Here is a 13,885-nt window from a genome sequence, read left to right on the forward strand (position 1 = left end):
CTATATACAAATTCCCTCTACAAACAGAAAAATAAAGGATCCAAATAGAAGGGATATTTGAGGACCATGTAACATGATGGAAAGATTAAAAGCCAGACAAAAAGACTTTTGTCCTAGAGCTAACTCTGCTTCCAGGTAATTTAACAAGTCAAAAACACTGTCTCCTTAGTTTCCAGAGTGGTCTAATTAGTGTTCCTTGATAATGAAGTGAGGCTGAAAAATTCTAAGACTTCATGGAGCCAAATCAGAAAGATTAGAATCATAAAGCAGGATTACCTATATATTCCCTCCACAAGGATTAGAATCTTCTTCCAGGGCCTTCGTGTCCGAGGCTGACCACAGACAATGGCATCTTTCAATAGCTTCTCTAGGCTCTGCATGTCTATAGCACACACAAAAAGATGTCAGCATAAAGTACCTTCCTCTTTCCTAACTTTATTCCAGAAATGCAAATAAACATTTCTTACTTAGGAAGAGCGTCTTGGACAGCAAAGGACATTAACAAAGTCAGAACAGGGCAGAAAAAGATGGAGCAAAATGAGTGAGCTACTACTATCTTTAATTAAAATCTCATCTGAAATGCAACAAATGTTCAAAGTCACAGAAACTCAACAAATGACTGTGGCACAGGTGAGTCAGGTGGTTAGCAGGCTTATGAAATGACCAATGTTTCATGTTAAATACCTGGCCATTCAGTTAGCTTTTTTTATATTTATACAATCAACTGTATCTTTAATCCTAGTGAGTCATTCAGAAATAATGCATAAAGAAGACTGAGCAAGACTATGAAAACCACTATAAATATATACACCTCCTAATAATCAAATATGGGGGAAAACTTCAAAGTACATGCCCATTTCCTTTCACAGAAGATATACTTGATAAATGCTTGTTAAATAACTTTATCTTAGTAGTGGGTTAAAAATACAGTAGTCTGATTAACGCTATAGAATAAATTCCTAAATGTATGAATCTGTGTTAAGCAAGCTTGGCAATCCGTTGAGATTGTTTCTGTTTGATTTGATCTGCTATCTGTACACAACCAAGTTCTTGTGGCTCTGTTGGTTCTTAAGATGGTTAACAGGTCTAGAAAACAACATGGCTAGTACTACCACTAATGAGGGTCATAATTTTCCTGTTAAAGATAAATGTTCTGAAGACCATTTTTGCTGCCACTATCGACTTCATATTTAAATTAGTTTCCCTGAAACACTGCCCTAAAGAAATCCCGCTCCAAAAAAACCTCAAAAAAACTGCAGTATATTTAACAAGGGTGGGAGGCATGCCATCATAAAATCTGATTTTATAGTCTTTATTGCTCCTCCCTGAAGGAGGGCATTACAAAGTTACATGATTTTGCTCTTTTCATAGAAAGGACTTCAGTAGAAAAGAGAAATAATGAAAACACCACGAACACAGATAAGATGGCCATAGATTGTGATTGTGTTGACACCTTCAGTTATTCATAAGAACACAATCTGTCTGCTACCTGACCCAGAGACAGGAGATGCTGTCCCGGAAGTGTTGAAGCGGCTAGTCCTGCTGCAGAGGGCAGCATCTGGCAATCAGCAAGAGCCAGTAAAAATGTAGTCATTGTTTTAGTTTCCTCTGTTTACATACAGAAAAGAGGAGAAAAATAAATACTGATTCAAAATTTTAGATGAAAGGAAGTATCTGTAGTAGAATGCTTAACCATATTACCAACTTGGGGGGGGGGGGGGGAATCCAGTATCTCTCTTATATTATACTTCACAAATCCCATGTAAGAATAAAGATGTAAATGAAAAACATACCACAAAACTACCAGAAGAAAATAAGAGAATAACCCTATTATCTTAGAATATGGATGGCATTAACACAAAATGCAAGTTGTAAGACAATAAATGTGACAACATAAGCATTTTAATAAGTCTGCAGAGCAAGAAACTAAAAACAAAGTTAAAAGTAACATAAAAAATAATGTAACATCGAAGAAAATAGGAAGGGCTCTTATAATCAGTAAAAAAGAGAAACCATTTGGAAATGGCCAATTTACAAAGAAATCCAAACACAATACTGTATACAAAGTTGCTTGACACCTAGTAATTAAAGAAATAAAGTTAACATGTTGTTGATTATTGGAGAAGGGAAGTTTTAAAATGTTTCATAATGGCCTAAGTTGGCATGTGAGTCACTGTCATGTTGCTGAGTAAAAGTCTGCTTGGAGGCAATTTGGAAAAGTACAAAAATATTTGTGCCCTTTTAACCAGGCATTCTAAGACTGCTAGGAATTCATCCTAAGGCACTAATCACATCATTGAGCAAAAATGTGGGTAACAGGTAGTACCGTTTCTAGTAGAAAATTTTAGAAACAACCTCGATGTCCAAACTGAGAGACAGTCTGAATAAGGGCACTTCCAGACACTGCCTGCCACCCTGACATCAGGGGAGGAGGAGAGTCACATGTATTACCAAAGTTCACGATGTGTTGTAAGAAAAGAGCAGGTTCCACAGTGGTGTTTAATAAGTCCCATTTACATAAAACAAAATGCTACTTGCATCATTCTTATTGTAAAACATTTTAGATAAGACAAAGACAAAATGCAGGAAGTTATTACCATCTCTAACCTTCCAACCAGGAGCACAGACCTACTATTTTGGTGTATATTCTTCTAGACTTGTTTGTACGCGTACTCACTTTGGTAAAAGATGATATTAAAAATACAGTTTGGTAATCTTTCTTCTCTACATGTTTTAACTACAAAAGTTATGCATTTTTATTGCAAATAAATATTGTAATAATACATAAAGATATTTCCATTTAGGAAGTTATGGCTTTCGAAGGGAGAAGGGAGGACGGGAGGGAGAGAGATTTGTTGCTCCACTTATTTACCCATTCATTGGTTGATTCTTGTATGTGCCCTGACTGGAGAATCAAACCCACAACCTTGGTGTATCGGAATGACACTCTAACCAACTAAGCTATCCGGCCAGGGCTCAGAAAAAAACATTTTAAATGTTGCTATCTTCATTTATATTTTCTATTATTAATATAACCACTGCCACTAATCCAAAGAATACCAAACATTAAGGCCTCCACAACAAACTCACTGTTGTGTTTGAAGACTCGAATGGTTGCTCCTGACAGTCGGGCTCCCAGAACCAGTGATGCATGGTTCAGTTCATCACTCAGAATCAAGCAACCCTGCAAAACCACAAGCACAGCAAGTAAGAAGCTGGGGTGGAGGCGGGGGAGGTTTCATTACACAAAAGACCAAATGCTAAAATCATTAATAATAATTATATCCTATTAAGGAAAGCTTGTAAAACAGCAAACTATCAAATTCAATAAGAAAAAAAAAAGTATAGTTGGGTTTTTTTACAAAATTAATTTAGAAGTAGATGCAAAATTCTAGCCTTTTAATTTAATTTCTTCATTCCTGAGATGGACAGAAATATCCAGATATATAGCAATAGGTTTTTTATTTATACCTAAAATCTGATATACCAGATAGTCTTCATAGTTTCAGTTATGTTGGTCTGATATCATTTCATGAGTTGGTATGATGCACTATTTTACTCATAGAAAAGTGTGTGGGGAGAAGGCAGCCGAGGGAGTAATGCTTGTGGAAACAGTGCATTCTTCTTCCCACTCCTAACCATCCAGAGTTCAATGACAATCTCACTTATTAATCTACTAGAGGCTCGATGCACGAAATTCAAGCAAGGGTAGGCCCTCGCAGTCACCCCGGCTGCTGCCTCAGCCCTCACAGCCCCGGCTTCGTCCTGAAAGTCGTTCAGATGGTGTTCTGCTGTTCAGTCTAATTAGCATATTATATAGGATTCCCAAAATGACATGGAGTGTAGGCTTAGTTTTGCCCTTAAAATCTCTGAACAAGTTTTTCTTTAAATCCATGTAAACATGGGTTTCTATTAAGGCAACAAGAAACATCTGAAGCTCTCAGAATTTTTATTTCTTCCCTAGTTCTTACTCTTTCACATCTCATGCAGATTCCAACCTATAAAGTCTGAACTCAGAAACAGGTTTTTCTCTGTCAACAATGGCCTTCAAAATATCTGATTAGATGAAAAAAGTAAGGAGGAGAAAGTGTCAGCGTGCTCCCAGAATAAAAGGAAAAGTATTCCTGGCTGGATACTTAAGAACTTGCAATAGCAGTTGTCTGTCTGAAATTTTTACTGTATGTAAAGTTTTCATTATTAAGATTTTAAAAAGCTCCCTCATTAAAAATGTGGAGATTAAAAATAAAGAGAAGTAGGGTTGGAAATATCCATATGGACTAATAGTTTTTAAAGTTTATAAATATACACATGCACACTAATCGATATGTTTATGCGTGAGTTAGTATACATGTTTTTATTTTTCTAACTCTATCCACTGAGAGGCAGATACCCCAGTAGCAATAAACACACCAAATCTTGGTTTCTAAATACAATCCTCCAATAAAAGGTATCAGGGCTCAATGAAGAACTTAGTGGTTGACCCCAAGGTTAGGATAGGTAAAAAGAGCCTGGGGCATCTTGTTATGTTACAAAGAAAGTGCTTTAGAAAAAAAAATGGGGCTTATTCAAAGGGCACAGGAGCCCACCTGAAAGATCTCCTAACGGCCAAAACTGGATCAACTTGAGCCAAAAAATTAAAAGTAATCATGTTGAACCCAAATAATAAAATATTTATGAACCCATCTTACTAATAAAAGCCTAGGTGGTCCTCACACCATCATGCCGTGATGCCCTCACGCTGTCACAAAATGGCTGTACGCACAGTAGAGACGGGGTTCCTGTGACCCCGCACCCGCCACGGAGGTGGAACCCCTGGCTCCGGCCTACCTCTTTGGGGCCATCAATCACAGGGCTCCCACACTGAGAGGGCACAAGTCAGGCTGGGGAACCCCACACACACACTCCGAGTGCATGAATTTCATGCACCGGGCCTCTATTACTGATATAAATAAATAGGAGAGAAGCAACAACACTTCCTTCAGAAGAGTCAAGGTCAGGAAAGACAAGAACTCAATGCAATGAAGATACTCAATTGGATACTGGAACAGGAAAATGGTTATCAGTGGGAAAACTGGTGAAACTGAAATAAGTTCTATTCTTTAGTTAGTAGTATTGAATCAAGGTTAGTTTTTTAGGTTTGGTAAATGTTCCACTGTTATGTAAGATATTAACATATAGGGAGGCTGAATGAAAGGTACCCAGGAACTCTCTATACTCTCTTGCAACTCTTCTGTAAATCTAAATTTATCTTTGAAAAAAAGTGTTAAAATTGAAAAAAAATGAGAAAAACTGGGGAAAAAAATGGAGAGGCTGAATTCCTCTTCTGTGAGTCTTTAAATCCTTTCCTTAACCACTCTTGGCATTCCACTGGACCTTAAAAAGGATGCAATTTTCTTTTTCCATCTAATTTTTTTTCAAAATTGGCAATATAATTATGTTCTTATTGTCATCTCCTCTTTAGACAGCCTAATTCACCATTTCTGTGTATCAACCTATTTTCCCTTCTAATATACTATGAGGGTCCATTATGTCATTTGTGCAAAAATAAAAATTAAATGCCAGCAGTTAACATCTAAATGCTTAATATGGTTTCAGGCACTATGTTAAGGGTTGTAAACACATTGTTACTTTTAATCTTCACAACAATCTGTGAGATAAGAACTATTATTATTATGCCCACTTTACATATATGGAAACTAAGGAGTTACAATCTTGCCCAAGGTCATAGCATTTAAGTGTCTCATACAAAGCTTCTGCTTTTAGAATACATGCTCTTAGTTAATATACTGTCTGCCTCTGACTTTAAGCTGAATAACTGATCACCTCCCATAGAAATGTAATATAAGTCTTAACGAAAGAGTAAAACTTGAGTAGTTGTGAGAAAGAAACCAGGATGGCAGCATAGATAAACACCTGAACTTGCTGCCTTGCACAACCACTTCAAAACTACAACTAAAAGACAAAACGGACATCATCCAGAACCACAGGAAGGCTGGCTGAGTGGAAATTCTACAACTAGAAGGAAAGAGAAAAGCACACTGAGACTCAAAGGAGCTGCGGAAATAAAGTGCAGAGATATGGAGGCGCGCGCGCGGAAAGGGCTGGCAGCTGAGTACGTGGCTGTCTTTTTCAGTCCAGAGGGAGACACGAGCTCCCGAATGCTCTGAACTCCAGTTCTGGGCGAGACTCTGGGGACCCAGATTCATACGGGGAGAAAATGGACTGTCTGGCATCGGGTGGAACTCGAGGGCGGCTTTCTCTCAGAGGTGCTTGCAGCGATTATCACAGGACACTGAGACCCAGGGGCCTCTTAGGGCAGGGCTGACAGGAAGCCATTGCTGTTTGCTCCGCCCTGATACCCCGCCCCACCCAACCTGTGCACAGAGGCTTTTGCATATAAATGGCCTGGTCCTTTGAAATCTAAAATTACCTAACAAACTGCAGCTGAGACAGAGAGACCCAGAACATCCAAAAGAAGGCCCAAGGCCCCACAGCAGCTTGCATTGCTTCACAGCTGGGCCTCATCTGGGCACCACCAAACCCCAAACAAAGAAGAGGAATCTGCAGATCTCTCCATAGCTCCTGCTGGATGGCCTCAGGCAGAGGCTAAATTAGCACCTCCTTGGAGATCCAAGAGCCAGTGTACCCAGTGGTCAGAGTGGGACCATGCAGATTACAACTCCTTAGATCCATAAGGGACACACTCAGGGGGCAGACTCAGTGAGCACCAAAGCCCCACTGAAGCAAGTTTTGCCTCATAAGGGTGTCTCCAGCACAGAAGTTCTCCCATCATAGACACAGCTAATCCTCACAACCAATTGGCCTGGAGGTCAATTCCTCCCAGTGATACCAACAACAATCAAGGCTTAACCCTTTGCACTCACTTGCTTTTTTCGATTCCTTTATTCTACTGCTAACCGTGTTAAGTCACACTCGACATCCGAGTGCAAAGGGTTAACTTCAACAAGACTGTGCACACAGCCCACAAAGGGGTGCACCAAGAGTGTCCACCTCAGGTAATTAGGGAGGCTGAGCCACTGGGCACTATAGGACACCTAGCACACAAAGCCACTCTATCAACACAGGGAAGCAGCCAAAATGCAGAGACAAAGAAACAGGTCACAAATGAAAGAAATGGAGGATATAGAGTTCAAAACCATGGTTATAAGGTTTTTCAAGAATTTTCTAGAAAAGGCCGATAAATTTAGTGAGAGCCTTGAGGATATGAAAAAGGACCTATTAGAAATTAAGCATACACTGACTGAAATAAAGAATAATATGCAGAGATCGAATAGCAGACTAGAGGATCGCAAGAATCAAGCCAAAGATTTGAAATACAAAGAAGCAAAAAACACCCAACCAGAAAAGCAAAAAGCAAAAAGAATCCAAAAATATGAAGATAGTGTAAGGAGCCTCTGGGACAACTTCAAGCATACCAACATCCAAATTATGGGGGTGCCAGAAGAAGAGAGAGAGCAAGATATTGAAAACCTATTTGAAGAAATAATGACCGAAAACTTCCCCTACCTGGTGAAAGAAATAGACTTACAAGTCCAGGAAGCGCAGAGAACCCCAAACAAAAGGAATCCAAAGAGGACCACACCAAGACACATCATAATTAAAATGCCAAGAGCCAAAGACAAAGAGAGAATATTAAAAGAAGCAAGAGAAAAACAGTTAGTTACCTACAAGGGCGGGCCCGTACGATTGTCAGCTGATTTCTCAACAGAAACTATGCAGGCCAGCCGGCAGTGGCAAGAAATATTCAAAGTGATGAACAGCAAGAACCTACAACCACCAGCAAAGCTATCAGTCAGAATTGAAGGTCAGCTAAAGAGCTTCACAGATAAGAAAAAGCTAAAGGAATTCATCACCACCAAACCAGTATTATATGAAATGCTGAAAGGTATTCTTTAAGAAGAGGAAGAAGAAGAAAAAGGTAAAGATAAAAATTATGAACAACAAATACATATCTATCAACAAGTGAATCTAAAAATCAAGTGAATAAAAAATCTGATGTACAGAATAAACTGGTGAATATAATAGAATCAGGGGCATAGAAAGGGAGTGGACTGACAATCCTCGGGGGGAAAGGGATGTGGGGGGTGCGGGAAGAGACTGGATAAAAATCATATACCTATGGATGAGGACAGTGGGGGAGAAGGGGTAAGGGCATGGGGTGGGGTGGGAACCGGGTGGAGGGGATCTATTGGGGGGGGGGGGGGGAGAGGAACTACTGTAATAATCTGAACAATAAAGATTTATTTAAAAAAAAACTGGAGTAGTTGTTGCCTTGAATAGATTAAAATATATTTCATAACATTTCAACTATATTTGATTTGCACAATAAATATTTAAGGAAGTATCTTCCATGTCTGTATATAAGACATCTAATTCTAAAAAAAAAACACAAGAAAGAAAGACATCTAATTCTACATAGTGATTATTAGTTTGTGAGCACACAGGAGAAGCAAAATGAAATTATTTTAACCCTTTAGTGTAAAAAATTCTATGAAATTCCAAATAAGAATATCACGTTTATGATGCCAAAATGTACTATAATCAAAGAATCATACATTTATTTTTTTCTCAAGAAATTTGTCCATTGCCCTAGCTGGTTTGGCTCAATGGATAGAGTGTTTGACTGCGGACTGAAGGTTCCCAGGTTCGAGTCCGGTCAAGGGCACATGCCTGGGTTGCGGGCTTGATCCCCAGTAGGGGGGTGTGCAGGAGGCAGCCAATCAATGATTCTCTCTCATCATTCATGTTTTTCTCTCTCTCTCCCTTTCCCTTCCTCTAAAATCAATAAAATATATTTAAAAAGAAATTTGTCCATTGTAGCTAAGTTGTTGAAGTTACCAGCATGAAGTTGTTCTTAATATTTCCTTATATCTTTTTAACGTCCATAGGATATGTAGTAAAGTAGCCTCTTTCATGCCTACTACTAGTAATTTTTATCTTCTCTCTTTTTATCCTGACCAGTCTGGCTAGAGATCTATCAACTGTATTCATTTTCTCAAAGAATCAGATTTGGTTTCACTTATTATCTATTTTCTAATTCATTGATTTCTGCGTTTACCTTTATTGTATTCTTCCTCTGAAATCTTTGGGTTTAATTTGCTCTTTTCCTAATTTCGTGTGGTGGAAATTTAGATGGCTGATTCGAAACTCTTTTTTTTCCCCCCTTATACAGGCATTTAATGCTATATATTTCCATCTGAGCATGGCTTTAGCTTCCTCCCACAAATTATATTACATTTCCAGTTAGTTCAAGTATTTTCGATTTTGCCTTTCTTTGAGTCTGGGTTATTTAAAAGTGTGTTGTTTACTTTTCAATTGTTTGAAGATTTTTTTAGATATCTTTCTTTATGTTACTGATTTCTAATTTAATTCCATTATGGTTAGAGAACATATTTTGAATAATTTCAATTCTTTTAAATTTGTTAAGGTTGGTTTAATGGCCCAGAAAATGGTCTCTTGGTAAATGTTTTGCTGTTGTTGGTTGAAGTGTTTCAAAAATGTTAAGTTGGTTAATTGTGTTTTTCAAATGTTCTATCTCCTTAGATTTTCATACTAGTTCTATCATTTTTTTTTTGTTTTTCCTTTACTTTTTATTGATTTTTAGATAGGAAGAGAGAGGAAGAGAAACACCAATGTGAGAAACTGATCAGTTGCCTCCTGCACGCACCCCAACCGGGGATTGAACCCACAACCTGGGTATGTGCCCTGACTAGGACTGAAACCTGCCACTTTTTGTTGTACAGGATGAGGTTCCAACTGAGTCACCCAGCACTGATGATTTTTTCAATATATCATTCACAGATACCACTGTTAAAATGAGAATAAATAACCTTTGAGGAACTGCTCAAACTGAAAGTGTTAATCTGCTAAAATGTGATTTACAATGTCTCATCTCTTCTCTTCTTAACTGTCCCCTCACAGAAGCTCTACCCACATTATTAACGTACATTATTACTAACATATATATAGACACACATATAATTTGCTCATATGTCTTTCAGTAATATACATTACAGTGAGAACAAGTATATATTTTCAAATTTTTCAATTTGGGAAAACTACCTGTTAAATAACTTTCCAAACTAAACATCTTTTCTTCCATAATTTTAGCCATTTATAAGGTTTTATTTATTAGAATCCCTTTAAAAGTATATGAAATGGAGAAGGCAAGAGTCACCTAATGGGAGAGGAAGGGATCATGGGTTGTAATAAGAAAGCTTCAATTGATGTAAGTCTCCATGGTATATACTTACCAAAGTTTGTGATAGAAGTATCTTTGGGCAGACTATATTTAACCTAAATTTACAACAGTTCCTGGCTTACTCTGAATATTTTATAAAACCAAATATGATACATACAAGGGAGTCTTCATCAATGACAGACTAAGTCTTACTTTGCTAACAAGAGCAGGAATGTTCATTGAATTTGTTGCAAATCCCATGCCATATGCCATAGCAGCTTCTACTCCCAAGAAACTTGCCACAAGCTTTTCTAGTTCTTCATGCTTGTCCAGATTTCCTGTGTGAAGAAGTTAATGAAGTCAATATCACCAAACCCAAAATTTAAGAATCATTCATTACTTTACTGCCTGAAATCTAGCTGAAGGAAAGACCTACAACTAATAATATTTTTTAAAAAGCCACAGTGAGACTGGTTGGAGAGGGGAGAGGTAAGAGAGCAACCAAAGGACTTGTATGCATGCATACTAGTATAAGCATAACTCATGGACACAGAGAGTAGGGGGCTGAGGTCATGTGCTAGGGAGTGGGAACAGCCGGGGAGAGGTCAATGGGGGGAAAAGGAGACATATGTAATACTTTAAACAATAAACAATTTTTTAAAAAATCAGGAGTGATATCTCAACTGTGGAGGTCCCCTCTGAGAAGTGAGGGGCCCCAGCCCTCAACCCGGCTTCCCAGCCCAGGGTTCCAGTGCCAGGAAGAGAAGTCCCCATAACTTCTGGGGGGTAAAAACCAGTATTGACCGTGGCTGAGTGAGATGGAGGGCTGCTGGAATCCCAGGCAGTTCCTCATAAAGGGTCCATGCATAGACAAGCTCTGATTCATACACTCTGGGTTCCAGCACTGGGGCAGCAGCTCAAATGGCACCAGGGAAACAAAAGGAGGAACTGAACTGTCTGGCATCAGGGTAAGAGCTGGAGGGGCAGCTTTCTCCCAGACAGAAGTGCTGGCAGAGGCCATTGTTCCTTTTTTGAGACCCTCCCCATTCCCCACCCACAGAACTGGTAGGTGTGCACCATATTTGAGTCTCCATCAACCTGGCTAACATTATTCTCCTGGCCCTGGTGATTCCCTGAGACTCCCATCCCACCCAACTGAGGGTCCACCCAACCTGTTTCCAGTTGCTTTCCCAAACGAAATAGCCTGTTTTGGCTTGTGCTTCAGATTTTCCTAAAATCTCTCAAACAAGCAGCATCTGGTCTCAGCATGCCCTGTTGTTCTCACAAAGTGGCCCCAGGCCCAGCACTAGCAGCAGCCAGCCTTGGTTTGCAGCTTGGCCTTACTGGGGCACCCCAAGCCATAAGTAGCAGCCATCTGCAGATTGCTTTGTAGCTCATGCTGGGTGTCCCCAGGCAGAAGACAGGCAGCAGTTGACCTTGGCCTGCACTTTATGATCAAGCACTTTATAAAATTTAAACTGCCATAAAGATGTGTGATTTCTATATGTTGTTAATGCTCCCTTAACCACATCATTAGGGACCCTAAATGAAAACAACCCAGCTGTACTTGCCAATTCCATGAGAAAACAATGAATCGTTTTTTATTTTTTATTACTTCAGAGAGAGGAAGAGAAAGGGAAAGATAGATACATCAATGATGAGAGAGAATCATTGATTGGCTGCCTCCTGCATGCCCCCTACTGGGGATTGAGCCCACAACCTGGGTATGTGCCCTGACTGGGAATCAAACCATGACCTCCTGGTTCATGGGCCCATGCTCAACCACTGAGCAACACTGGCCGTGCTGAATTGTTTTAATCCACTAAGTTTTGATGTGCTTCACAGTAATAAATATCCAGGACGATGCCTTATAACTTCTATGGTTATCAGTCGCTGGAACAAAATGGAAAAATTTGAAATTTTCCTTTTAACTAAATAAATCTCTTTACATAAATTTGTTATCTTTTACATTTTATAGACTTGTACTACTCATAAAAAGAATTAGCACTTAATGAGTATTTACCATGTTACAAGCACTTTACATGAATTAGCTTCTTATAACAGTCCTATAAGGTAGGAATTATTATTAGCCCCAAATTACCAATACAGAAATAGATTAACCTTCATATGCCCACAGGCTCAGATATGAAGTGGTGCTCTTTAATGAACTGTCATTTGCAAAAATCAATAAAGTCAACACTAAAGTTATAAATAAAACAATAGTATTAAACATACTCTGTATGTATAACATAATGGAAAAGATAAATACGTCTCAAAATGTGTTGAAAGCATTAAAATCATCCATCAATTCAGAAAAATAAAGCATTCTTTATCTGATCTAAACTACATGGCAAAGTATGTATTTGGACACATACTCTACCCATATTACTCCCTCCTGAGTAAAAAAGTTAAGAACATCAGCTAGCCAAACAGCCTACACTCACCAATTTCCTGCCGAGTACTGCACACACCAACTCCATACTCCTCTAGGACTTTGGCAGCTGCCTCCTGACATGATCCAGTATTCCGTGCAAATCCAAGATAGTTGTAGGAACCCATGTTTATAACACCTTTAATTGTATTCCCTGTGTACCTGTATTTCAATAGGATGAAAGTTCATGAAACCCATGAACAAGGTCAAATACTTACATATGATAATAAATGTATTGGTAATACCAAAGGAAGCAACATATATAGGAAATAGAGAGAATATGGTCTAAATGAAAAATAGCTCAACTCACTACCAATAAGTGAAATGAAAGTTAAAATACCAATTTTTGCTTATCAATAATGATGATAAAGATTTAAAAACTGACCATAGCCAGCACTGGCCAGGACTATTTCATACACTGTAGATAAGAATATCAGAGTACTTTTTTGGGGGAAGGCAGTTTGGCAGTACTTATCCATGAAACGATATCCTCCAGTGAGGATTAACCAAAGGAAAAAAAAGAGTCACTATACAATTGACCATGTCCCTTTCCCAGGCACACAAACCAGTGACATTCCTAATTGTGGAAGCTCAGACTGTCTGACCCCTCAAGTGCAGATGACATGGTTCAGAGGCCCATTAACTTAAGATAGACATTAAGTGTGAACAAGAAATAAATTGCCGATCTTTTAACTTGAGACTTTGGAGTTTTTAACACAGGATGATGCAGCCCAACCTGCATGTGTACACTATATACATCAATTTGTAGAATACTAAGTAGCCACTACAAACAATGAGCTTGCTGTGAATATACACAAAGATGTTACTGATATGTTAGCAAGTAAAAAACAAGATGCAATATCACTTCTACAGTATGATACCATTTTTGTAAATCAAAAACTGTGTGTAACCCTAATAGATACATCATATACATATCCCACAGAAAACATCTGGCAGAATAACACACTACAAATTGATAACAACGGTTACCTCTGGGGAGTGAGGATTAGTAGGGCAGTGGATTTGGAAAGGTATAGTGGTTAGTTCTCATGGGAAACTTTCAATTTATCTTTAATGCTTGTCTTTTTGTTTAATAGCAATGCAATCATGTAATACTTGAGCAATCTAAACAACAAAATTAAGTTTTATAAAGTTTTCTAAACTACTGAATCCATTTAAGTAAAAACCCTACATATCCTTGAATCATTTGAGAAATCAAAATATCCAGAAATAAATTCAGATACTTGATTCTG

The 13,885-nt window shown here is 38.5% G+C and overlaps 1 protein-coding gene across 1 annotated transcript in view; it reads right to left on the reverse strand.

The window, feature by feature from the left end:
- SPTLC2 (serine palmitoyltransferase long chain base subunit 2) overlaps window positions 1–13,885 on the reverse strand; it is a 97,200-nt gene that overhangs the window by 45,076 nt on the left and 38,239 nt on the right. The window contains exons 4-7 of the mRNA XM_079768330.1: window positions 12,646–12,794; window positions 10,415–10,539; window positions 3,091–3,184; window positions 277–382 (exon numbers count right to left, since the gene is read on the reverse strand). Coding sequence (XP_079624456.1) covers window positions 277–382; window positions 3,091–3,184; window positions 10,415–10,539; window positions 12,646–12,794 — 474 coding nt within the window. The remainder of the gene's footprint in view (window positions 1–276; window positions 383–3,090; window positions 3,185–10,414; window positions 10,540–12,645; window positions 12,795–13,885) is intronic.

Source organism: Cnephaeus nilssonii (genome assembly GCF_951640355.1).
Source record: "Cnephaeus nilssonii genome assembly, chromosome: 4".
Taxonomy (NCBI): Eukaryota; Metazoa; Chordata; class Mammalia; order Chiroptera; family Vespertilionidae; genus Cnephaeus; species Cnephaeus nilssonii.